The sequence below is a fragment of the Akebia trifoliata genome, chromosome 3, assembly GCF_017979445.1.
Source record: "Akebia trifoliata isolate Shusen 1 chromosome 3, ASM1797944v1, whole genome shotgun sequence".
Lineage (NCBI taxonomy): Eukaryota > Viridiplantae > Streptophyta > Magnoliopsida > Ranunculales > Lardizabalaceae > Akebia > Akebia trifoliata.
In genome coordinates, this window is record NC_141377.1 from 2,970,754 (window position 1) to 2,997,532 (window position 26,779).

The 26,779-nt window shown below is 34.8% G+C and overlaps 2 protein-coding genes and 1 pseudogene across 24 annotated transcripts in view; 2 read left to right on the forward strand and 1 right to left on the reverse strand.

The window, feature by feature from the left end:
* Positions 1-146, forward strand: part of LOC147405535 (heterogeneous nuclear ribonucleoprotein Q-like) — a 75,360-nt gene extending 75,214 nt beyond the window's left edge. Inside the window, exon 15 of one of the 2 annotated variants that reach the window (XM_086433308.1) lies at positions 111-146. The gene's annotated coding sequence lies outside the window, so the exon portion shown is untranslated. Of the gene's footprint in view, positions 1-105 lie in introns of both variants that reach the window. The other variant, XM_086433309.1, reaches the window with a different exon arrangement.
* On the forward strand, positions 100-26,317 carry LOC147405539 (protein argonaute 4A-like). 21 transcript variants are annotated; one of them, XM_086433291.1, is made up of 16 exons: positions 100-145; positions 252-301; positions 431-535; positions 644-715; positions 15,454-15,505; positions 15,571-15,913; positions 16,033-16,118; positions 16,244-16,312; positions 20,153-20,295; positions 21,521-21,591; positions 24,445-24,652; positions 24,814-24,944; positions 25,111-25,176; positions 25,432-25,495; positions 25,607-25,784; positions 25,893-26,317. In XM_086433291.1, the coding sequence occupies exons 8-13, from the start codon at positions 16,288-16,290 to the stop codon at positions 25,139-25,141; spliced, it is 609 nt and encodes a 202-aa protein (XP_086289417.1). In that variant the 5' UTR covers positions 100-145; positions 252-301; positions 431-535; positions 644-715; positions 15,454-15,505; positions 15,571-15,913; positions 16,033-16,118; positions 16,244-16,287; the 3' UTR covers positions 25,142-25,176; positions 25,432-25,495; positions 25,607-25,784; positions 25,893-26,317. The 21 variants fall into 21 exon arrangements, 15 of the variants coding, with proteins under 15 accessions (XP_086289417.1, XP_086289418.1, XP_086289419.1 ...); XM_086433292.1 differs by lacking the exons at positions 100-145; positions 252-301; positions 431-535; positions 644-715 and adding an exon at positions 14,528-15,317 and having other exon boundaries at positions 15,862-15,913; XM_086433296.1 differs by lacking the exons at positions 100-145; positions 252-301; positions 431-535; ... (3 more) ...; positions 16,033-16,118; positions 16,244-16,312 and adding exons at positions 18,391-18,723; positions 20,754-20,847; positions 22,152-22,185; positions 22,269-22,345; positions 22,738-22,856 and having other exon boundaries at positions 20,204-20,295; positions 21,521-22,061.
* Positions 5,737-8,891, reverse strand: LOC147405540 (protein SIEVE ELEMENT OCCLUSION B-like; annotated as a pseudogene). Its single transcript, XR_015175981.1, has 4 exons — positions 8,641-8,891; positions 7,807-7,946; positions 7,147-7,632; positions 5,737-6,751 (listed from the first exon to the last, which is right to left on the reverse strand). The product of XR_015175981.1 is annotated as a protein SIEVE ELEMENT OCCLUSION B-like (transcript).
* Positions 26,318-26,779: the final 462 nt, after the last annotated feature.

Here is a 26,779-nt window from a genome sequence, read left to right on the forward strand (position 1 = left end):
CTTTTTTAGTTATGCATCAACGAACTGAGAATTTGGAGGTCTAACGGATTAGCTCTCTACAGTATTTACTATTTATACTCACACCAGTGTTCTTGTTGACCTTGTTTCAGGCATTGAGAAGGAATTTAGTGCATTGCAATTAGAAGTATGTTAAGAATTTTTAGATTTTATCTGATTTCTAGTCCATCTATATGTACCTCTAAAGAGTTAAAAGTTTGTGTTCAATTTACCTTGAGCCACCTCCATGACAGGAAAAGAAGCTTGTTGTGGAGTAAATAAGACTGCAAAAACAGGGAAGAACGTAGGTTCTTCAAATACTTATTCCCTAAGAATGTTCTAAATTCTATGAGGCTTTAATCACGTATTTTATTTATAAACCTTTAGGTGAATATTTAGCTGCTATAATTTTATTTCAGTTTCTCATTTGCAGGCTGCAACAAAAATTCTTGCACATTAGCTTGTTAGGTTAAGACAACAAATTGCTAATTTACAAGGTAGTTGAGCTCAAATGCGAGGTATAACGACTCACACGCAGGTGCATCTACAAAATCCCTTGATTTTTTTTGCTCTTATTTTATTCTTGGTGAAATTGTTTCTTCTAGGGCATGTTTGTTCTCTTAGCTTTTCTTATCTTCCTTTGCAGGTACTGTATGCCAACACTTAAGTTGCTTCTGGCATGAAAGGTGCAAGTAAGGCAATGGTAGCTATGAATAAGGTCTGATAATAATATAAGTTCATATATATATATACACATAAGTTTAGATTAGGATACCTTTGGCATATTGTTAATTTGACAAATTGTCATCTATCCATTGTTTAAATTTCTGCAAAGTTGTACCTTTTATATGTTTGGCTCCTTTATATGACCGGGTCCATGAACTGTTGGGCGGATAAACCATTGCTCTCATCCTTTTGCTAAACCACTCTTGATATATTCTACTGACACTTTTGATGTTTCTGTTATTTCTTTGTTGAACTAAGGTATGCCTACATTGTTACATTTGCATTGCTTGGCGTACAACACATTCTTAGAAAAGATTTTAATCCCATTTATATATGTTTTTCTTTCCAACATGTTTCCTTATACGGAAATAGTTGTTTTTACCTTTAGTTATTGTAGAATGCTTCTCCTTCCTCTTTGTTTCCTTACATCTTTGAGTGTTAATTTCCCAATCTTATATTTTATTTATTTTTAGGATATTTAAATTCCTATATAGTTTCTCGTGGTTGCTGCGGTTAAATTTTGTAAGAATATTCGTTTATCGATTATGGCACACACAGAGCCTTTGTTTTTCTTGAATGTCACATCTTGGATCTCACATGTTCAACCATCTTGAATTTCTTTAATGGTCACATATTATGCATATGCTTTTGTAGATGTCACCTATTCGTTTCGTTTTCAATAGATGGCGGGCTTGCGTTATTTGATGAAGAGTTTGGGTTCCAAGGTGGTTTATTGTATCATAGTGATCTTTAGATGTTTACAGTTGTTTTAAATTTATTGTTTAGGGAAGGGCATTTACATTTCTACAACCATTAGGAAGGACTAAGAATAAGTTTCTCTTACTCCTTGATTTAAAAAAAAAAAAAAAAAAAAAAAAGTTGTATGGCTGGATCTTCTAACTGACATCGCCCAGTTTTACTTTCAGCTTTTAATGTGATGAAACTTCTCTTTATCCCTTCTTTCAATCACACGAGGTCAGCTACTCTTTTCTATTTCATTTTTTTCAGTCCTCCATAAGCTCGTTGACCTCTATTGAATACTCTCCTATCTACTCGGACCCATCATTTTTTTCTTTTGTTCTTTATAGTTTTTGTGTTCAATTCCAATATTATTCATTAAATTGATTATGTTATTGGTCTTCCTGAGTTGGTGCATGGCTGCAATGGTTATAATCTGCAAAGCATCTGTATTTGATTGGTATTTGAGTTTCTCTTTTTGGATTTGGAACCTTTTCCATTTCAAGGTTTGAGTTGGTGTGCTGCATTAGGTCTGATTTAGATAGATTAGATAGATAGAGTCGTGAGATATTTTTTCCCTTGGATTGATTTAAAATGTGGGCTCACCTTGCGTCTTGTTATAGATTTCTTATTATTATTGTTTCAAAACAGGTATTGAAGCTTGAACCTAGCAATGTAAAAACACTTTTCCAGAGAGCCGAAACATACATGGAGACACTTGATTTGGACATAGCTGAGTTGGACTTGAAGAACGCATTTGAGATCGATCATAATAATGGGTTCTCGATAATTTTAAATTGTAGACTAGAATTTGGATTGGTAGTTAGATTTGCATAATTGTTTGATTTTACCTTCTAACAAGAGATCATTTACAGTAGGTGGTTCAGAAAATAGTTAGATTTATAAAAGTTGAAGATGAGGGGCATTTGGGTCTTTTCATGTTGCTAGTTGGGGTCTAAGTCATCAATTTCAAAACTTAGGGGTATCTCCAATATTCAACAACATGTGTGAAGGGGGCAGTTGTAAAATTAATTTTTTTTTTCAAAAGTTCTTATAGCGACAGTCGTGACCGTAGGTAAAGACCCAATTTATATATATATATATATATATATATATATATGGGTCCCGTTCGGCACCCAACCATTCAACAAACATTTTACCAAACATCTTCAGGCTGTTGGATATGACGCCAACGGACGTCACAGATTGAAGGAGAGCAAAGGTGCGTTTAAGTTATAAAGTAATTCAAATGTTACAACGTCATCCTTAAATAAAATGATATTTATTATTACCTCCCCAACGAATTAAAACCCCAAACCAGCATAACAGAAACGCGTTTCTGCTCCTTCACCCTCTCTCACTCGTCTCCTTCTCTCATTCTCTCCTCTCTTGCTCGTTTGCAACTACCTCTCGACCCTATCTCTCACTCATTCTCTCTCGCTCGCGACTCCCTCTCCATATCTCGCGACTCCCTCTTCATCTCTCGCTCTTGCTGCAACTTTCGTAGCAACTCCCTTTCGACGAAGAAAGGTACGCTTTGATTTGAAGTGGAAAAATCTATAATTATTTAATGAGATTTTTTGAAGTTGCAAATTACTTCAAATGGGGTTCTTAATGTGGTGGCAACTTCAAATGGGCGAGGACGAGAGGGTTTCAGTTCGATGGAGCCGTCAGATATTGATCGAGAGTGAGAAAGAGGGTTTGAGAGAGTGAGAGAGAGTGAAAGAGAGTGAAAGAGAGGGTTTGAGAGAGTGAGAGAGAGGGCTTCTATCGATCACGAGAGGGTTTGAGAGAGTGAGAGAGAAGGGCGTCTGTCGAGAGAGTTCAGCTCGATGGAGCCGTCGGATATTGATCGAGAGTGAAAGAGAAGGTTTGAGAGAGTGAGAGAGAGGGGTTGTCGATCGCGAGAGGGTTGCAGAGAGTGAGAGGGAAGGGTGTCTATAGAGAGTTCTCACTCTCTGTAAAAATATTTTGATTTTAAATAGATAGGGATGAGGCACTAAATATAGGAAAGAATAAGGGTGGCGCTGTAAATATCATATAACTTATGATTTATACGTTAAATGGAATCTGATCCGTCCGATTATCTTATATCCAACGGTCACTAAATGTTTGCCAAAATGTTTGTCAAAATGTTTGTTGCTGAACATTTCCCTATATATATATATATATATATATATATATATATATATATAGGGAAATGTTCAGCACCCTAAGTTTTACCACACACTTTAACAAACGTTTTTTGTCCTACATGGGTTATAAGTTTTGGAATGGGCTGATTTTTGGTGAGGATGATCTCTATGATTAGAAGATCATCCTCCCCAAAAATCAGCCCATTCCGAAATGTTTAGCCCCATGTTTACACGTTGAAAAATCGTGGACCGTCCATTTTTTGTAAATCATTTTTGATGGGTTAGAAGTTTTGGAATGAGCTGATTTTTGGTGAGGATGATATCCTCACCATAGAGATCATCCTCACCAAAAATCAACCCACTCCAAAACTTCTAACCCATGTAAGACAAAACACGTTTGTTAAAGTGTGTGGTAAAACTTAGGGTGCTGAACGGGACCCATATATATATAGGGTCCCTTTCAGCAACAAACATTTTGGCAAACATTTTGGCAAAACATTTTTCAAAACATAGGTTAGAGGTTTTGGAATGGGCTGATTTTTGGTGAGGATGATCTCTATGGTGAGGAGATCATCCTCATCAAAAATCAGCCCATTCCAAAACTTCTAGCCCCATGTTTATAAGTTGGGAAATCGTGGACCGTCCATTTTTTGTAAGCCATTTTTGATGGGTAAGAGGTTTTGGAATGGGCTGATTTTTGGTGATGATGATCTCCTCACTGTAGAGATCATCCTCACCAAAAATCAGCCCATTCCAAAACCTCTAACCCATATTTTGAAAAATGTTTTGCCAAAATGTTTGTTGCTGAAAGGGACCCTATATGGGAAATGTTCAGCAACAAACATTTTGGCAAACATTTTGGCAAAACATTTTTCAAAATATGGGTTAGAGGTTTTGGAATGGGCTGATTTTTGGTGAGGATGATCTCTACAGTGAGGAGATCATCATCACCAAAAATCAGCCCATTCCAAAACCTCTTACCCATCAAAAATGGCTTACAAAAAATGGACGGTCCACGATTTCCCAACTTGTAAACATGGGGCTAGAAGTTTTGGAATGGGCTGATTTTTGATGAGGATGATCTCCTCACCATAGAGATCATCCTCACCAAAAATCAGCCCATTCCAAAACCTCTAACCTATGTTTTGAAAAATGTTTTGCCAAAATGTTTGCCAAAATGTTTGTTGCTGAAAGGGACCCTATATGGGAAATGTTCAGCAACAAACATTTTGGCAAAACATTTTTCAAAATATGGGTTAGAGGTTTTGGAATGGGCTGATTTTTGGTGAGGATGATCTCTACAGTGAGGAGATCATCATCACCAAAAATCAGCCCATTCCAAAACCTCTTACCCATCAAAAATGGCTTACAAAAAATGGACGGTCCACGATTTCCCAACTTGTAAACATGGGGCTAGAAGTTTTGGAATAGGCTGATTTTTGATGAGGATGATCTCCTCACCATAGAGATCATCCTCACCAAAAATCAGCCCATTCCAAAACCTCTAACCTATGTTTTGAAAAATGTTTTGCCAAAATGTTTGCCAAAATGTTTGTTGCTGAAAGGGACCCTATATGGGAAATGTTCAGCAACAAACATTTTGACAAACATTTTGGCAAAACATTTTTCAAAATATGGGTTAGAGGTTTTGGAATGGGCTGATTTTTGGTGAGGATGATCTCTACAGTGAGGAGATCATCATCACCAAAAATCAGCCCATTCCAAAACCTCTTACCCATCAAAAATGGCTTACAAAAAATGGACGGTCCACGATTTCCCAACTTGTAAACATGGGGCTAGAAGTTTTGGAATGGGCTGATTTTTGATGAGGATGATCTCCTCACCATAGAGATCATCCTCACCAAAAATCAGCCCATTCCAAAACCTCTAACCTATGTTTTGAAAAATGTTTTGCCAAAATGTTTGCCAAAATGTTTGTTGCTGAAAGGGACCCTATATGGGAAATGTTCAGCAACAAACATTTTGACAAACATTTTAACAAAACATTTTTCAAAATATGGGTTAGAGGTTTTGGAATGGGCTGATTTTTGGTGAGGATGATCTCTACAGTGAGGAGATCATCATCACCAAAAATCAGCCCATTCCAAAACCTCTTACCCATCAAAAATGGCTTACAAAAATGGACGGTCCACGATTTCCCAACTTGTAAACATGGGGCTAGAAGTTTTGGAATGGGCTGATTTTTGATGGGGATGATCTCCTCACCATAGAGATCATCCTCACCAAAAATCAGCCCATTCCAAAACCTCTAACCTATGTTTTGAAAAATGTTTTGCCAAAATGTTTGTTGCTGAAAGGGACCCATATATAAAATACCCTATAGTGATGGCCAACATCGACTGTCACTATAAGTCCCATATATAGCGACGGTTTTATGAATAGTTGGCCGTCGATAATACATATAGCGTCGGAGGTTTTAGAGACGACCATTGACGGCACAAGTGATTGTTGTTATATATATTTCGACAGGTTTTTTACCCTATAGAGACCGTCGGTGACCATCATTATATCCCTATTTTACTCTAGTGAGCAACTATACATGACAAGCTTCTCCATAGGGCAGCCGCACTCAACACAGACTATCAACTCTTGGATTCTCCCGACATTCCCTGGGAATATGAGCCGATTGTAGTGGAATGGGGTGTGAAGGTGTTGGAGGTGATCTTTGAGCGCCGGTATGAACCCTTTAGGTTCCACATACTCTTTCCAGAAATCAAACTCTCTGAAGTTGTCAGCATTACATCTCCTTTACCTTTGGCCATCTCAGCTGATCCTCTACTGATCATTGTCCATCCTTCATCGCTTCCATCAAAGGTAAGCATTGTCATGATCTCTTGCATTATTGGATCATTTTCGACGCTCTTGCCTAGTTGCATTTTGGAGAGGCACATGCTCTCCAACCGAACCCAAAAGAGCCACATGGACTTGAGGTCTTGCAAACAATGACTAAGATGCTCCAAAGTAATGCAGGCAACAGTCCTCCTCATTCGCTCCTTGGCATTTCTCTTCCCTACGTACACCATCTCTAATGGAATTTGAGTTGCCGCTGCAACAGCTCGTGCTGTGAGTGTAAATTTCCTTATCCAATCAATGTCTTCTCCTCCATACAAACAAATGTATTTGTCTGCAGTAATCTGTATGGAAAAGCAATTCAACACCATATCAATATGTGAGTCTAACACACATCTAATTTTCCAAATTTAATTATTCTATCATCCATTATATTATATTTGTACGTACATATTAAGTATGTGCGAATTGACAACGTTTTAAATATTATATCGATTGAGTGTTTCTATTAATGAAAAAGTCAATATGACAGCGATCGATACATTCAATAAAAATCGATACGTTCTGATACATACACGATACATTCCTGAAGCATTAGAAGTTTCGGGGTCAATGTTTCGTAATCTATATCGGTCTAGCCGACACCGATATGTATCGACCGATACATTTTGATATTTTCAACCATGTGTATGTATGTCTTTGTAAGCAAAAGTATTGAAAGTTCTAGAGATGTACACACCCAATTTAGTATTTCTTGATCAATTCCATCAACCAATAATTTGAGCCTCCAAGATTCATTATTCCACAGGGCTTCCTCCCTCGAGGTAGTGAAAGGGAAGGCCCAACTTCCCCATATCCACATCATGTGGAGTGCATTCAAGCACACAACCCTTCCTTGTGGGTCCAACACCACCAGGAGAGGCTTCTTTGTAAAGTGCCACACTTCCTTGATGTATTTGATGATCGCTGGATCAATCGATGTCGGTTGATGCACTATAAACCACGGCATCTGCATGGCCTTGAGTTGCCTTTGTGTCTCTTCAGTCCATGGTGTCAATTTGTCTACGACTGGGAGCCACACGACCTCGAAATGGCTCTGTGGTGTATTTGGGTCTTCTCGTGACTCCCTGTATATCGCTTCGAGCATTGCAGTCTCGTCGTTGGATATGTCTAGGTCTGATATGAGCACTAAGACTTTCTTCCTCCTTAGTATCTCAAGGCTAACCTATAGGTGTCACACAATGCAACAAGAGTATGTTATTAGGCATTTATGTGTCTCACATGTGACATTTCTGACTAAGGTCAATATGTGGAATGATTTAAATAGTGGGTATAGATTGATCTCAACTAAAATGAAGAGTTAATGTGAGACAAAAGGAATTAGGGTTTAGAGTTAGACCCTTGTTTTGTTTGAACCATCAAAGAGTGGCAGATCGTCTTTAGTATAAAACAATGCCCTTAGAAAATTCATATTGTCAATGTGGAATGTGTCGAAGAGGTGCGCAAGTGTCTGATAGGCTTCGAGGTGTCTCTTGTCATCTGCATCACATTGTTATCTCTTGTCAGTCCAAGGTTGTCTCATTCCATCGTGTGTTTGTGTGTGTGTGTGTGTGTGTGTATTCATATTGAGTGGTCCTACACAATCACTGTTGTAGTAAAATTGGTTCTTGAAAGTTACCAATGGATCGGTTTGGATTGTTTTGATACACCAAATTGGTACTGACCCGATAAGATCTGAACCGTCATTGGTCGTTCTTCAGCAGAGAAATGAAGAATACGAAGTTAAGAGAGGAGGTAAATGAGCGATGTGAAACTAAATAGACTATTTTTAAAGGAGGGCAGAATAAAAAACATATAAACTTATAACTTAAACGAAAAACAGATTCCAATCTTATCCATAGATTTTCGTTTAAACCAACGCTCCAAATCAGTTGTAGAGATATGAGTAGAGGTAAGTGTACACGGAAGGCAACCCATATATATATATAACCCACGTGGGTTATCAGAAACCTTTGATAAAAAACCAAATCCCCAATTCCAAAATTTACCTACGGCACATGAAGAGATCTATGCGGCGTAGGTAACTAGACCCAAATTGGGTTTGGCCAATTTTAGAGATGCCCAGTGATCTACCTTACTATCTCTACTTAACTGACCTCTGACTGTAAATTCAAATGTGAAATTTACAATCTGCTTAAACAACATTTTTTTTTTAAACACGGGTAGTATGTACCTTGGATTTTCTTGGAGGTCTGTTGGGCCATCAGAGTGCATTTTAGCTTGGGTCATTTGTTGGGCTGCCATGAGCTTATAGTTGGATGTTTTGAGCTCTACACCGAAGCAAGGGGGAAAATGAGCATTGGTTCCAAAAAAAAGGTTGTCACTTGCTTACCAAAAAAAAGAAAATCATTTGAGAAACATTGACCAACTAAATCTGATTTATTATTATTTTTTCTCGAATATCTTTATATATTCTCACCATCAAGACCAACAATTCAAGTAATTATTAGATTTCCTGAAGAAAAAAAATTGAGCAATGGTTTTGAGGTATTCTTATAAATATTTGATTTGAAGATGATAAATATTTCCCACCTTAACGCTTTTTCATGTGTAAAGAAATGTTATTTTGCTTTGTTTGCTCAATATGGAAGGTTTTGAACTCATAATTTTGAACCATTGAAACCAGTTGACCATTTTTCCACAACTTTTCATCTTGGATTTAGCCCTTTTGTACTTCATCCTCTTCAAAAGTGTCAATCTCTTTCAACCTTTAGGAAGATATTCAATAGAACCAATAAAAAATTCTACAACAAAAAAAATAAATAAATAAATAAATTACCAATCGATCTGTTGTTGTTTTCTACCACAACCAACCATAGACTCTATCTTTAAGAAACTTGAATAAGTTTTAACTAAATAGAGACCATTTTAAAGGACAACTTCGATTTGAGCTTAGCTTAGGTTCTTCTCTTCTTGCTTTCTTTTTATTATGTATCTTGTAACACCCTAGATTTTTTTAACACATGTCTCGAGAAAATTTGTAGGTCAATCTATAAGAAAAAATTTCTTGAATTGGAATTTGACAAAAACACTTACACCATTGGACCCGTAACAAAAAATTAATCAAAATAGACTGCAAGTTTGCGAAAATCGGAGCACAGGATAATTAGACTCTTAAACATAAATTCGATAATGGTCGTTACAGCTTTTTAACATTATAAATATTAAAACCCACAGAAATTCATAGAATTTCTCCACTATTAACACGTTCTATCTTCTAAAAAAACCTTAAAAAAACCCTAGCCACCAATAAACTATCGCTCAAATTTTTGAACATCTAGAGACCCCCGATAGAATTCATCATAGGAGAAGTACTTGTCCATCTCATCGTTTGCTTCGTAGGAATATATAAAGTTAGGACTTTTGACCTCTTCGAAGAGGAAAGCTCAAGATTTCTGCGTTTTTTGAGGCTTCTCTCGACTAGGTCTGAAGTAGGAATCCTTTAAACCTTCCTAATAGTTATAGAAGTTTTATGGGTATATTTTTCGAATTAAAATCCTATTACTTATATGTTCAATTAGGCAAAGTTAGCATCTTTTTTAAAATTCATAGTTAGTATAATCATTTAGTATTTTTCCTCGCTTATCAATCATGTTTTTATAAAATTTTCCAACTTTCAGATTCCGTCGAACAAATTTATTTTCACGAAAACGAAATCTGACCAAACCAGTACAATCAGAGGGTTGTCAGAAACCTTTGATCAAAAACCCAATCCCCAATTCCAAAATTTACCTACAGCACATGAAGAGACCTATACGGCGCAGGTAAAACTAAACCCAAACTAGAGACCTTGAAAGATGATGATGAATTTTTATACCTTTTGGTGAATTACCATTTCATGAGTTGAATTTGACAAATTTACGATTTAGGCTCACTATTCATTTTAATCAACAAAAATGTGAACAATAACGAATTCTGGGGTTTTAAAGTGACTACTTTGTCGGTTTAAAGTGACTATCTCGCTAAAAATAGTGAAATCAGTGAGATAGTCCCTCTAAGCCTGACAAATTATCACGTTAAACCTGTGAAATAATCACTTTAAAACCTTCGAATTCATTATTGTTCATGTTTTGGTAATTAAAATGAATAGTGAACCGAAATTGTAAATTCGTCCAAAGTTGATCACGTTTTCGTAAATACTCATATACCTTATCCTCTTTAACTACCTTGCAACACTTGTGCCGCCCATTGACATGATATGCTTAGATGTCAGATCATTCTCTAGAAGTCCAAAAAATGGAAATAAGTTTGTGCAGTTTTTTTTTAGTGTTTTAGGTATAGGACCCATTAGCCCATTGAATGGTAATCAAGAAACTTAAAATTTTCGTATTCAGAGATTTTTGAGGATCTGTCCAAGGAACTTACAGTTGCTCACATAGATGAATTCAAATTCTTCAAATTCCTAATATCTGCTGGAATTCTCCTTGGAAAACCTTGATCGCTCAAACAAAATTGATGAAAGTTGGTATAGCTTTCGATGTCTGGAAGGATCAATTGTGATGCATTAATACAGCTACTGATTAACACTCCCCCTCAAGTTGGAGCATAAATCTAAAAATCAGATTGAATTGTTGATGGTTTGAGTTTGACGTTTGATTAGGGTGAGGGGGAGTTAAGAAAAAGAGACCTTACTGCCTGGGTACGTTGTTAAGCTACCGTGCAAAAATTCGGGATGCATTTAGGAAAAAGTCCCTACAATTGAGTAATATTTGCTTTTTAATTGTACATGTTACCCTTAATCCTTTGAACGGAAACAATCAAGTTGCAAAGGAGTCCCCATGATCTGACATATCCCTCACGATTTTGGGAAATATTTAAAATATCCCTTGTGTTTTCAAAATGATGCACCTACTTGAGCTCAATTTAGTTTGGATTACTAACAAAAGATGAGTTGGATGGCCTCGTTAAACCTCTACCACAACCTCTTAATTTTTATTTTTTTCCCGAAAACTTGATAATCTTCAAGCTCTTTAGCTTCCATGGTAAATTATATTTTATCTTTTCCACCCTTGTAGAAAATCCTTGTTTCTTCATAGACGAGGTTAAAAAATTCTACTCTAGGGTTGAAGATGACAGATTTTGGAGAGAAAATTCATAGTGTTTTTGTTAGAGCTTGAAAGATGAGGGTATTTATTTCATTTTAAAATAGTTTCTCCAAAAAAGGCCTTAGCTCAAGGGGTATGTCATCAGTTTGAAAACTTTGGAAAGGTGTATAAATATGATAACAAAATTAATGACTAAACATGTTGGGCATGCAACATCAAAACATAATTAAGCATATCTCATAAGGCTAAGATACAATTCTAATTACCATATTTGCTGTTGTAATTGAGAAAAACCTAAGAATCAACCTATGGTCTTGAGAATGAAAGAATTGTAAGAGGAATGAAAAACTTTCTTATTCAAGGAAGAAAAAAAAAAAACAATATCTATAAGGTCTTGTTAAAGTGCAATAAATACACTTTGGGAATAAGCATTTAGGAGTATTTTGATAAAATAAAATAAAAAAAGATATTTTTTTAGGGCATTTTTGGTATAAAATTCAATTTCTGAAGTGTATTTATTGCACTCCAAGGGCACACCCATGTCCGTATTACTCGTCAAACAAGGAGGCTTGTCCCATTACTCTATTATTGACTCTGATAAAGAGTCATGCTTGAGTGACATCAAAATTGACATGGTTTCACACATTGCTGCACACAAAACCATAGATGCTATTAGCTCATATCTCGATGAAATGCATTTATGGTTCCATACATACATGCATGACATCAATGTGTGAAACAATGTCAATTTCAATTTCAACATTTTCCCCATGGATGACTTTTGTTGTCTTTGGAGTGTCAACAGTCAGCTGCTCTACTTTATTGCATTATAAAAATAGAGTTACTATTGCCATGCCAACTTTTAATAATGCCACACCAACTCTATGCAATTCTTTGGTGAGTTTCATAGGAATTGGTGGGGCATTGGTAAAATTTGGTGTGGCAATAGCAACTCTATAAAAAAAATCCTTGCTTTTCAACTTAATTAAATAATTACCATAATGTTATTTGATTATTAAATGCTATTAAGTATTTTTTTAATTAGATTTAGAAAAAAAAATTACCATTATTTTATTCGATTGTCAAATGCTATTAAGTATTTTTTTAATTAGATTTAGAAAAAAAAAATAATAATTACCATTATTTGATTTGATTATTAAATGCTATTAAGTATTTTTTAATTAGATTTAGAAAAAAAAAAAATTAGATATATCCTGCTTTATGAACTTTATCAGTTTTGAGATGATGGACAACTGGAGTACCTACAAACACCCAAGCCAATCAAGTTGCCGTGGATGCCCCAAGATAGGGTGATCATGATTATGGCAAATATTTGAGATACCCTTTTTTTTTTTTCAAAAAAAAGAAATGCCCTTGGATCTTAGTCTACTTTGGAAGACTAAAAAAATGACTTAAATGGGCAAAACCGTTTGATTATTCTCTTACAATACATGTTAGGATCTAATGTGTTTGATGTCCCCAACCGCACCAATGCGGCTTAACCATTCTTATTAACATGTTTTTTTTCTTGGCATCTTCGATTAGTTTGGTACTTACTCTTATGGACTATTATTATTATTATTATTTTGCCCTTCACTAATTAGATCGGGTAATCATTCGATTTAAGCACAGAAGCTCGTTGTTTTTTGAAATCCAATAAAAAAATCATAGATTCCATTTCATGAACTTTGTTCCACAACTCTCCATCTTGGATTGGCACTCTTATGATTTATCTTCCTCAAAACTATCTCGCTTGTTTGTGTCACTCCCTTTGAACCTTTAAAAACATATGGAGTGGAACCAATTAAAAAAATTCTTCAAAATGAAAGTGAAGAAAGACCAATCTATTGTTATTTTCTACACTTTACCAAATAATTTTGTGTTCCATCACCCTCTGCATTGTTGACATACCTTGCAATACTTGTGCCGCCGATTGACATAATACACTTGGGGTGCCCATCATTCTTGAATATCATCATAGGTGTTCATCAATTAGTGAGAATTATATATGAAAACTAAATGTAAGTATGGTATGTTTTTCCTTTCTTTATAAGATCATTTTTTTTTTCTTATAGGACTCCAACTCAACCTAGAAGTATATGTATATCTACTTTGTTAACTTGGATTATTTAGACAACATAAAGAAATTAAAATAAACAAATGAAAGACCCACAAACATTGAAAAGGACCCCAAGTTGATGACCCAACTGTTGCAATTACATAAGCATCAAATGTTTGGTTCAACTGTCAAAGTCTAATATCTTAGGATGAACTTTTTGGAAGAGTGAAACTTGTCAGTTAGGCTACTGGACCGAGGCCAAAGTACTTCAGTATCAGAAAACAACAAATTAAGAACAGTAGTGTGAGACGGATTTTATCCGTTCGTGATTCTAAATGGTTTTAAACTGTTTATCTGTTGAAAGCCGTTTCCCTCATACATTAACCCCCTGTTTGGATTGAGAGAAGAGAAGGGAAGGGAAGAGAAAATATGCAATTTTCTCTTCTTTTCTCCTATTTGGATTGTTAAATGGGGAGAGAAGAGAAGAAAAATGGAGGGAAGAGAAGGGAAAAAACCCAAAAATTTGTTCTCTCCAAAAGTGGAGAGATGAGGAGGGAAGAGAAGAGAACAAATTTTACATTCCAAATTTGTCCTCAATCTTTTTAAAATTTTCAAAAATAATTGATATTGGCAGGCCATCTATTATTACTTACACCCAATTAGTAATAAAACCCAATCAAATTGCAGACCCTACACATGCTTACGAAGGAGAGAAGGGACAAAGGCGGCGACCTCGAGGTATTCTCTCTCTCTCTCCCCATTTTGATGGTCTGGGTTTGCTGCATTTGCTCTTGAAAGTTTTGAAATTTAGTCATTTTATTTAGATCTGTGTGTTTCTGTACCAGTTGAGGTGATCTAGAATTTGTCTCTCATGTTTTCTTAGTTTGAAATCCTTTGCTTGCTCCAATAAAGAAATTTCAGTGTGCAGGATTAGAGGATCTGAGTTCATTTGTAAAACAATGCAAGTGTTTCTGTTATAAACTTAATCAAACTCATGGAAAGCTAAACTAATGTATAATAAGGATATACACACCAAAATAAAAAGGCTCAAACACAAAAGGGAAAAGGAAATTAAAGAGAGAATCTTCAATAATAATCTATCAACGTTTGGTTTCTTCATTGATCACTTGCATATAACACTTTTTAAGTTTTAAAGCCTGAGTTACTTCTTACTTTAGAAACCTAAATTGGAGAGTTTCTTTGGAGAAGAAATGGAATGGAATGGAGTGCAATAATTAACAAAATAGAATGGTTATCCTCACCCTAGACTGTTTAATTCATTGTTTGGTATTATAAGAAAGTTGGTGGTAATACATACTCTCAAAAGAATCCAAAGGCAAATGCTCATATAAGTACAAGAAAATTGGCAAATATACTAAAAATAGATTATCAAACACTCCTTCCAAGTCTTTTATATAAAGCAGCTACAAAGACAATTTACTACATTGTAATATGAGCTGCTCTTGTCCCCTTCCGGGTGGGATCCCAACTCCTTTGTTTAGGGATTCTTATTCTTATTTTTTTGTAAACCTAGACTACTCATACTGTATCCATATATGCATGTATGTAGACCTAGTAGTTTGATTAGTATAGTTGTTGAACTATACCACACAGTCCTAGCAACAATAAAGCTTTAAAAAGACCATATCAATATACTATGAGATTAGTATATCAAATTTAAAATTATGTGTTGATATCATCTAGGTTTCTATTCCCTGGTTACCCCACTATCATAGAGTTACATAGGTATGGGAAATTTCTTTCTTCAATACTAGCTATTTAAATTTTATTTCGGTTGTTACTATGATTGTTAGTTTCAATTCTCACTTTTTTGTTTTATTATTATTGTTCTAACATTTTGGATTTTGCTTGTTCATGATAGGTTTGGGCAACTTCAAGCTGCCAATCTTGAGAGTATTGAGCCCGCTCTTCGAGTAGGTGTTTATATTATCCATGTGAATTGTGAATCTCATATTATTTAAGAGCCAACTTTTAATAGGAATGTGCCTCCTTCAATTGCATGAACATAGTGTGTTCCTTCTTGATGACTTGCATATGTAATCATAGAAACTGAAACAACAGCTTGAGAACCGTCAGGTTTGCTAAATATTCAATGCTTCCTTCATGTGAAACATCTAAACTCTGTTTTTTTTTTCTTCGTTGTATTCTTCTGTCCACGCAATTTTTAGGATTAATTTTTTGGCTTCTGTTGCACATGAAATAGATTTGTTCTCTTTATATTATTTTGTCCATCAATCATTTTTCTCTTTGGTCCTTCTCCAATATACAGATACCGAAGGTGACAATATGCGACATGATTTACTAGAAAATTTTGAAAATAGGTGAGCAATATTGTGCGACTCTTTCACAATTGTTGTTTTTGCTCATGCACCTTCAACATTTAATGAGAATTCCATACTCTAATATTAATGTGAGTGCTCATTTGCTTTCTCAAAAATAGGGAGGCCTTGTTAGCTGCAGTTCCAAGCTACGATGATCCATTTATCAAAGTTCTCAAAGTCTTGAACAAGGAATGATGTTGTTTAGGTAACTTTTGCCACTTGTGTGTCTCTTAATCAACGCTATTTTTATCAAACTAGCCTGTTATTAGAACTTAATTATTGTGTCAAACTTGTATCACCACTTACTTGATTGGATATTCTTAATTTCAGACACATGTGAGAAAGTTGGTGCATTTGAGGCTAGAAGAGAGTCTATGTGCATGCAAGGGAGCAAAAATGGTTATTTTTTATTTTTCAGAATGAAATTGAACTGGTGGATGTCAATCTTTGTGCCAACTTACACATTAAACACAGTCCATTAATAAAAATAAATTGTTTGAACAATATTTATAATGTCTTGGTTTCCTTAATATTATCTATATCATGAAACTAAAAAGGAAAATTTATTGGATGGTTGTAACACCAACAAAGCTTAAGGTGCTGGGCTGTCAATAAGTGTCATGTTTAACAAATTGAGCTCAGTAAAGATGATATTAAGATCGACACGGTGGAAAGTTAGGAAAGATACATAGTATGCGGTGGAAAGATGATATTGTGTCTACTAACAGAAAGATTCCCGTCAGAACAGGACCTATGCATCTCTATTGTTTGTGTTTTAGTCTGAAGAAGACTCCGATGGGCACAAGACCAAATTATGTAGCTTTTTAAATTGGACAGAAAACCATGTAATGTTCTTTCTTCATTTGAATGTATATGTTTGGCAAGTACAAATCAATAACCCACAGATCAATACCTTTAATGCTTTGATTTATACTCTGAGATTGTTGTTGTTGCTTTGGTTACAACCAAAAAATGATTTAGTCATTGTGTGTGTAGAGAGAAAGACAAGTCCCTTGTGAATTATCGACAACATCAAGGGGGTGTTTGATGAGGAGTTTCAAGTAGTGTAGCGAAGAACTAAAGGAGAATATGTATGAGATTTTTATTATAGATTTAAATAACATAACAGCTTTTTGGGTTTATTCATATTAATTGGTGTGGTACTAATTAAAAAAAAATCAGGCTGATGAACAGGGTATTTTTAATGATTTTGAATAAATCATTAGTCTCTAGTCAAAGGGTTACGTAATCAGTTTGAAAACAATAAAGGGGTTTGCAAAATTAGTCATTGAAGTAGACAATGGAAAGATTAGACACGTGGCGTTCTAATATAGGAAGATTGAATTTTAATGACCTCATGAACAATAAGAGGAGTATCTTCATAATTGATACCATGGTTGGTTGTTACAATTATGGTTTAAAATATGAGAATGTATCGGTTGATACGTATTGGTATCATCTCAAAGTGATATGAAACATTGACCTCGAAACATTGCATGTTTCAAGAATGTATTAGGTTTGTAGTAGAATGTATCAGTTTGTATCTAATCTGTTTTTTCATTAACGGAAACATTCAATCGATACAATATTGTAACTAATGATGGAGTGACACACATGGGGACCCGGGTGACACAAATGATGTGATGGTGCGTGCATAACCGTAGATGCTTTTTATTTGTATCTCGTGGAAAAACATCTATGGTTATGTGCAAGCCACCATGTCATTGTGTCACTCCTGTGTTCCCCTTTGTGTCACCCTAGCACGACTCATTTTAAACTATGGCATCTTATTTATTGAACAACTTAACACCCTTGCATAAGGTATTCTTTTATAAACTAATGGAAAATAATCACACTTAGAAATATTTTAATTAATAAAGAAAATTGATGGTCACATTGGAAAAATAATACTACGACTCTCTAAAATTCATGTTTAACTTGAGTTAGACTGTACTTAAATAAAAAATAAAAAATATCTTTATTTTGGGCTTGATCCATGATTTGAAAATGGATGATCACTAAATTCTTAAATTCAAATCCAAATCCAACGATGAATTTTTTTTTTTTTTTTTTTTAAGTTTATTAAAATCTTGTAAATTATATCCTATGACATTGGATCGTGTTTTTGAAGTTGAAGTTACATTATTTTAGAAAGAAATAAAAAATATCTACTTAATATTACATTTTTGGATCCGAACAATTTAACCTGATCTGATTTTTAAGACATTTCTTAGAACAAAGAAGGTCAGATGAGTTTAATGGTTTATATTTTGTATCATTGTACAAGTACAATTTGGTTCTTTAGACTAAGAAGGGTATAATGGTCATTTGAAAAGAATAGTTTCTCTTCTCTTCTCTTATGAATTCTAATCAAACAGGTGAAACTTGACTCTTTCTCCTCTTTTCTTTCAATCCAAACAGGGTGAAGAGAAACTATTCTTTGCTTCTCTTCCTTTCCCTTCTTTTAATGACTTTTTCTACCCTTCCTTTGTTGGATTTCTCTAAAAAATCGATTGCAAATTAGCTAGCAAATCAAATCTGTAACGAAGCTTCATCTTCATCTCGGTTCCGATTTCTAAAACCCTAACTATATTCTCAATCTCTCAAACCCTAACGAAGCTCGATTTTCATTGCAGATGTTTTGAGCTTTTCTCGGATCGTAAATCATCTCTAATCTTCAATTTCCCCAAATGTTCAACTGTTAATTAATCTCTCATTCAATTCTTCGATTTTAAACCGATTTCTCCCATCTTCGATTTTAAAGTGCAGGGTTTTCTTTTATCGTTGGAGTTTGATGAAGACGAAGAGAGGTTTGTAGATTTCTTCAACTCTTGTTCTTTTCTTGAAGGCAAACCTATTTATATTGGTGCAATTGCAGGCCTTTTCTTCTACCAATTCAATCTTCAATGACACCAATAAACCCAATAAGTTTTGTCTTTGTCTCTAGTTTTGATTCCTTAAAATCTCTTTCTTTCAATTCTATTTCGTGTTCTTAATTGTTAAAAACCATTTTTCGAAATGATTTGATATTCCATTTGAAAGTTATTTTCATGGATTTTTGATAATTTCACCTGTTTACAGAGAAATAAGAACCACTAAAAAAATTACCCAAGATTTCAATTGGAAAGTTGTTAATTTGAAGTGAGATGTGTAATTAGGGGCATAGATCAGGAAGACGATTGGAAGAACAAAAAAGAAGGAAAAAAATTAAAAATATCATGTTTTGATGGTTTGTTCTGTGCTTATGAAGTAATTTGAGATTTTAAATAAAAATCTAATTTCATAGTCGCCTCTGTATAATAAGAAACAATGCTGCTCAAGAAACTCGTCTTTGAACAAAGAGGTAGTGAACTGTTGATCTCAAAAATATGTCTTCAATCCAAAGAATATCTCATCAATGATCATTAAGAACTCACTTTGTTATTTTTCTATGAGTCTCAAATTAACTGTACTTGTTGTTTGCAAGTTTTCCATGCTATTCAAAGCATTGTAAATGGGTTTGCTGCCTTCTTCATGAAATGCAATAGACGCTGTCTTAGGTATGCGTTTTTGTTTTTTGTTTTTTTTTACTTTTTGTACTTGGACCAACTTCTCATGGAGATACTGGTCTTGGTTCAGAATATCATCGCAAGCCTTGAGGCCACCTCTCCTTTCAGAATGTGTTTGTGTTTGTTTGTGTGTGTATGTGTGTGTGTGTGTCCATGTGGGTAATACATGGTAGAAATAATTTAGGCACAATACTTCCTTTGTGGTACTTGATGTTGACCACCATCCTTAGTTTAGAGCAGCTCTTGGTTACTTATGAACAGGCTTAAGCATGATTCAAAAGCTAGTTCTATGCTAGATCGTCCTGCTTATATGATCAAAACCATCCAACATCTCACATTATTTTTTATTTTTAGAATATAAATGACTAGCAGTCCACCAAAAATCATCATGTATGCTGAAATTGTTATTTGATAAAGTTGATATTCTCCTTACTAATGGAGCAGTTGGCTTCTAATCATACTTGTTAGATCACATTTAATCACAAAACAAATGAATGTTAACTTTGAGTTAGATTGCAATCATACTCCCAATGTTTTGCTGGTGAAGTTTCACCTGAGATGCTTGAAAGGAGTCATAAATGCATATTGAGTTTAGGTGAAAAAAAAATCAATTTTTTAAGATGTGGATTTTGAGTAAATAACTTTTGTATATTGAATGTTAACTTGGTTTAGTTCTTCCTTCACATGCTAGTTGATGTTACATTGGAAAAGGTTGCTTATTGTGTCATTGTAATAACTACAGTGGGTGGTGAACTCCCCCATGTCCTAATAATGACATCTGAGCACCCTCCCATCTGGGCTGGTCCATACCCCAGTTTCTTTTCCAATTATGAGGTAATTTTTGTTTAATCTAATCTCATTGATAATTTATTTCTTGAAGGGCAGAAAACACTAGCACTTGTCTGTCCTATTTTATACAACTTTTAAACCAAGTCACACTTTTAATATCACTGATTAACTTCTCAATGGCTTAATTATTTTTGAAATCAAAATGATGATCTATTTGTTTTATTACTATTTGTTTTTATTTTTTATCACTATATGAAAAATGGGTAAGTTGGACTTTGACCAATATTCAATCCAAGAAAATTAGTTGGATACCAAATTTAATTTCCAAACTCAAGCAGTGTTTCATTCCATTTGAATCAGAAGTAGGACTCAACTTTGTGCCTTATCTCAGTTTTAATGTTTTCTGTCTGAATTCTATAATGGCATCTCTAGAAGACATGGGTATCAGTCTTCATAAACATACCGAGTGTCTTTACTCTATTGTTTGCTTTCACTTTTATAAGACTATGATCTCTCAATGATAGAATTTACTTCCTCAAATGGTAAATTGTCGACTCCAAAAAATGCCCAAAACGCTCATTTCATGGTAATCTTGTGGTAAGATTCGTCAATCTCAATTTCAAGACTTATCTCAACTCTCTCAATTGAATGCCTCAAGCTTCCGTATATATAAGTTTGAGATCATTAATCATGTTGGGCTTGATTCTGCTGTTTTCTTGGAATATATAAGTTTGAGATCACTAATTTCATCTTTCACTTTGATCACCTACAACTTTTGAGGCTATTGTGATTACCAATCTCACATCCTTCAGTTATTTTAGCTTTATTTTGGAATTTTCAAAGTCGAGATAGAGGAGGGAGTGCTGGGAATTACAAATTTATGTTGGTTGGCATTGCCTAATATAGGGAATTTAGAGACTATTTTGCTTAGTGGGAGAAAGGGAGGTTGAAGTGGAGAATGGGCCATCATAATTTTCATTATTTGCACTTCAAATATAGAAGGCATAATTACAAGTCCTTGAAGAGGTTGAAGGAAGATAGATGAAGGGTTGGAAAGAATGGTGTCGATCTAAAAATGAGTTTGTGCCATTCCTCGACTAATATGGTCCCAAGGTTTCACACTGAAGGCAACTTGTCCTTGTTCTATGTTCTATCATGTTATGAGGCACGTTACCACCATTAATGTGCTTAGTTGGGTTGGATACTACTGCTAATTCTCATATAGACAGAGGATCACTTGATTCTTATCATGCACACTTTGTTTTGGTAGGTAAGCTACATTAAGGGGGCATCACACACAAGAACCTTAGAATCTGAGCTTGGGGCACCACACCATAAGAGGTTGTTCACAGCTTAGAGACACATTTGTTTGCAGAGTATGTATATCCATCTTTTTTTTATGCACCGAGACATTTGGTCGTTCACATCTTTTTGTATGTGCAGTAAACATTCCCATGTACATCACTCTTAGGTGTACCTTAGTAGTATTTACAATGATTATAGAATATGGTCTGATGGGTCAGATGTATTCATGTAGAGTTGTTGGCAGGTAAGCAGCTCTTTCTCAATGCATCTCTCCCTTAGCTCATACTTTTGTTCTGCATGCATGTTTAAAAGAGATGCAATTTTTTTTTTACTAGTGTAAACAATATTTGCTGTCCATAAAACTACCCGAAACTGAAGTAGACACCCCTTCCTGTGCTTGGTTTAGGGATATTGATTTTGAAATTATTGTTGTGGATGATGGGAGTCCTGATGGTACTCAAGAAGTTGTACAATAGTTGCAGCAACTGTATGGAGAAGATCACATAGTAAGTGTTATACTTGGGCCTTTAATTTTTTTGGGCTGGTTTATTCAGGCTTTGTGATGACCACCCATGGTTTTGCTCTCAATAATGTAGCTATTAAGAGCTAGACCAAAGAAGCTCGGTTTAGGTATATCTATCCTCTCTTTTTTTTTTTTTTTCTGTTTAACATAAACAATTAGGGACTAATATACGATCCCAAATTTATTTTAGGCACCGCTTACTCTCATGGGCTGAAGCATGCATCCGGAAATTTTATTGTTATCATGGATGCTAATCTATCCCACCATGTAAGTGTATTTGATAGGATTTAGGATCATTACATGGTTTTGTTCTGGTAGCATACTATGAACTGTACAGTAGTAGATAGCCTATGATACCTTGATGCTGGTACACTTGTCAAGTATGATAAAGGATGTAGTGCAGAGATGCTTTAAATTTTGTGAAGAGAGATCGATCAGCCTAAATGATGGATCTGAAAAGTATTATATTAATTATCCAATATCATAAACTACCCAAGGAGCTGATGAGAAGAGAAAAAGTAATCCAAAAAGCTACAAGTATTAATGCTTAGGCATAACTAAGCTACAAGTATTGAGGTTTCTGTATGAAGAATATGTTAGTTTATGGCTCTTGCCTATTGGACATGTTCTTTTACTTGTTGGCTTGCTGTTGCTGCTAGGTAGGTACATGAATATGGAGAATCTATCAGCTGAAGATGGTAAAGCTGTGTCTAAAATCCCCTTATTCTCCCACGAACAACACCGTGGGAGAAAGGTTTCTTACCTTACAGATATGCAGGCAAGCATAACAGCCCAAGGCCCCCCACATTTATTTTGTTAAGGATTCGTTTGATTTTAGAAAATCATTAATGTTATAGGCTTCAATTTCCTCAACGTCTGGCTTACAATTTCTGTTGTGCCTGTTTTAATGTTCTCTTGTAAGAACATTAGCTTGATGACCACCTAATAATTGTCCCACCAAAACCTCACAGATATTACCAATGCTGGTAGGTACAATAATATTTCCAGAAATGACATACAAAAGCTTAAGAAATCTCATCTAAGCTTTGGCTAGTTGTTCCCCTATTCTATGACGTTTAATATCATTGAATTTTCCAGATTTAGATAAGAAAGCTAAGTATTAGTACCATAGGTGGTTAGTTTCTACAATTCCCAGATTAAAAAGTAGCCAAATCAGTTTTTAGCTAGTTGGGAATTACAATAAACTTAATAACCATGCCTGGAATATAGATGGTATGTCCTTTGGCGACTAATTCAAAACCAATGTTGGCAAACACAGATAATGATCTATATGTTTGGTACAACAATTTCTTTAACATACCTGTTCTCAAGAATAGGTGGGACTGTTAAGAGATTCAAAGGGAGCAGTCTCTGATTAATGGCATAAAGAAAGCTAACTTTTCTACATTCCTATATCACTTTTGGTGTGAACGATGTAGAATGGTTTATGAGAAGACATAACCAAGTGGAACTTACACTCGGGTATATTGTTAATGATATATGCCTAAATTTTTTGAACCAAAGGCTTCTAAGTGGAAGATTCTGATTACAACATTGCATTCCTTAATAGAGGAACCCATGCAAATGGGAGCTGCTAGAGGAGGGGGAATTTGGCACTATAATCAGTGATAGGAATAGGTATTTGCTTGTTATTATTGCTGCTTGTGTGAGACCTTAGTCTGTTACCATGAGTTCCAGCCAATCAAGGAAGACCTGCTCATGACCTTAAGGCAAGGCTGCTCCAAAATCGAAGTGGCCTCAGATTCCAGAATGGTGATAAATTGCATCAATGGTCTATTTCAGGTACCTTGGCAATAGAAAGGAATTATCATCCACATAAGGGAATTGTCACATGTTTTTTGCTCATTTCTTTTGTCCATGTATGTAGGGAGACTAATAGGGCAGTGGATATACTGGTTAACTTGTTTGTAAATAAAGAATCTAGAGAGATAGATTAGTGTATAAAATTACAAAAAAAAAAAAAAAAAAGAATTGTGAGAAGATTAAACCCAATGGGAAATTGGTCGAGGTAGGGTAGCTAGAAATCACCTTAGAAGAGCAGCACAAAGATCCTTTACTACTTTACCTCAGTCTATATGTTTAGTCAAGGTACCTTGAATATTTCATATTCTCCTTTACCTCAACTCACTTTCTTAGTCGAAGTCATGTGAAGGTTTTACTTATCAATCACTGATGATGTGCTGTAAACAACTATATGTTTTTTTTTTTGTAACAATGCTGCAAGCAACTCCTTTTTGTAATGATCTGCAACTGGCATGAAATAAATTGTAGGAGCATCAACTCTTGACTAGTGATTGACTTTCTCCTATTGTTTGTACTGACAATGAATTCATGCACTTGCATAGAAACTGGTGGAGCCAGCAAAGATTGAACGTTGGGCTATTGTTAACTTCTCTGCTCGCTTTGATGTACGCAAACTATGCGCTGAATTCCTTGTTGGCCATTGAAAAATCCTTTTCTGTACCTCTGATTTCCAAGATTCCGACCATTATTGTTGGAATGGATGTATCTCATAGCTCGCCGGGCCAGTCTGACGTTCCATCTATTGCTGCGGTAATGAACATTGGCTTGCTCATCTGCTACTTATTGTTATTGAGTTTGCTCGTAAATTTTGTGTATTTTTTCATGGTTCGGTTTATATTTCCATAGACATGGAATTTGCCTGACTATTATCACATTTTGGTACTATTTTCAATTTGTGGAAAAATTCTTAGGTCGTCAGCTCAAGGAATTGGCCACTGATTTCTCGTTATAGAGCATCGGTGAGGACACAATCACCAAAGGTTGAGATGATAGATTCTTTATTTGAGAAAGTTTTTGATACAGAGGATGAAGGCATAGTTCGGTAGGCACAATTCTTATAAGTTTATCTTATTTTTCTCAAATTTTAACAACAAAAGCTTTTTAAAATCAGTTGATTTCATCTTCAAATTATTATTTTTTATCATGCTCTACAATTTAGTTTTATTATATGGATTGATGTCAGGGTGCACTAGTTTTTTCAACTTCAGGGAGCTGTTGGTGAACTTCTATACTAGTTGAGGGAAAAGGAAGCCTGACCAGGTTATCATTTTCTGGTACTTTTATTTATTTATTTATTAAACTTTTATGTTTGGCATTTGTGAAATATTTCAAAGTAGGTTAATAATGTGCTCTTGTAAAGGATGAGAACAAGAAATGACAATAAAGTCAAAGTTGTTCTTGAGATTCGTATTTAGTATAATATTTTCTTATCACTTGTTTGATCTTTAATGTCAGCAATAGAATTTTCTATCTCTAGCTATTCTATTTATCTTTCTTATTTGTTAATTAATAATGTGTTGTGTGTCTAGGGATGGCATCTGTGAATCCCAGTTCAATCAAGTTTTGAACATTGAGTTGGATCAAATCATTGAGGTTATCTTTTCTATAACAAATTCCCTTCCATAATAATATCTAGAAAAAAAAGAAAGTAAATTTTCATGGTTAATTTCAAAAATTTGACAAATTCCCTTCCACCAAATGTAGTTCCCTTGTTAGCTGAACCAGCCCACATCCCTAAGCCAGTGATCAAGGTTTCCAAGCCCAAATGTTTCCCAATGAGTAGATCTGATTATGGGCGTAAGGGACAAGCAATTTCATTGCTAACCAATCATTTTAGAGTTAATACTACTAATGGAGATGGCTATTTTTTTTCCACTATAGTGTATGTATCTATCTTTCTCAATGTCTTCTATTCTGGATTGTTTTTATGCTAAAGTTGATAATTCCCTCACCTAATGATAGTTTTGTTCTTTCATCTTCATTGGAGCAGGTTTTCTTGTTTTACGATGATGGTTGACCCATTAATGGGAAAAGTATTGGGAGAAGAGTGATCAACAGAGTTCATGAAACATATGATATTGAGCTTGCTAAAAGGACTTCGCATATGATGGAGAAAAAAGTTTATTTACTATTGGTCCTCTACCACAAAACAAGCTCAAGTTCTCTGTTATGCTTGAAGATATCTCATCGAACAGGTACACATGTGTGGTTCATAGTTTGGATTTTACTCAAGGTTTCATAATATTAAATTTTCTAGATGATTTTGTACATAGGAATGTTGGGAATGGCAGCCCTATTGGTAGTGGATCTCCAAATGAGGGACAATTGCCGTTTGTTTGTAATAATATTATGCCGACATTTTGTAATTTTGATGGTGAAGTACTTGGTAATTTTGTAAATTATGATTCATTGTAACTCTTTTTGTGTATAAAGGAATGTAATAGAGAACCTCAATGTTTTCTATTTTGGTCTATTTTGACCGCAGGTAATAGATGCATAGAAAAAAAAAACAAAAAAATTAATTTTTTTTAAATGTTTACATATCGGTTTATGACCACTTTAGATATCAATTTGTAACCGATGTCTAAAGTCTTAGACTTAGGACATCAATCTTATAGACATTAGATTTGAAATCGATGTTTAGGGGGGTTTTTTTATTTATATAAATGCAGATTTGGAACGGTTTTTAACTTAAATTCATTAGCGACACCTCGATTAGAGATGTTTTATCAACCGTTTCATATTTGCTTAAGAACTGTTTGTAACTGTTCCTAATTGCCATATTTGTTATAGTTCTTACCTTGATTGTGTGAAACTTAATGAATGTTTCTATTTTTTTTTTTTTTTTTGTTAAATGAATTGTTTCTAATTTGTTTG

Coding starts and splice junctions, on each gene's coding strand:
- LOC147405539 (XM_086433291.1), top strand. CDS start 16,288: ATGTGCATGCAAGGGAGCAAAAATG. Junction 24,653..24,813: donor ACGTTCCATCTATTGCTGCG/GTAATGAACATT, acceptor AAAAATTCTTAG/GTCGTCAGCTCAAGGAATTG. Junction 24,945..25,110: donor GAGGATGAAGGCATAGTTCG/GTAGGCACAATT, acceptor TTTCAACTTCAG/GGAGCTGTTGGTGAACTTCT.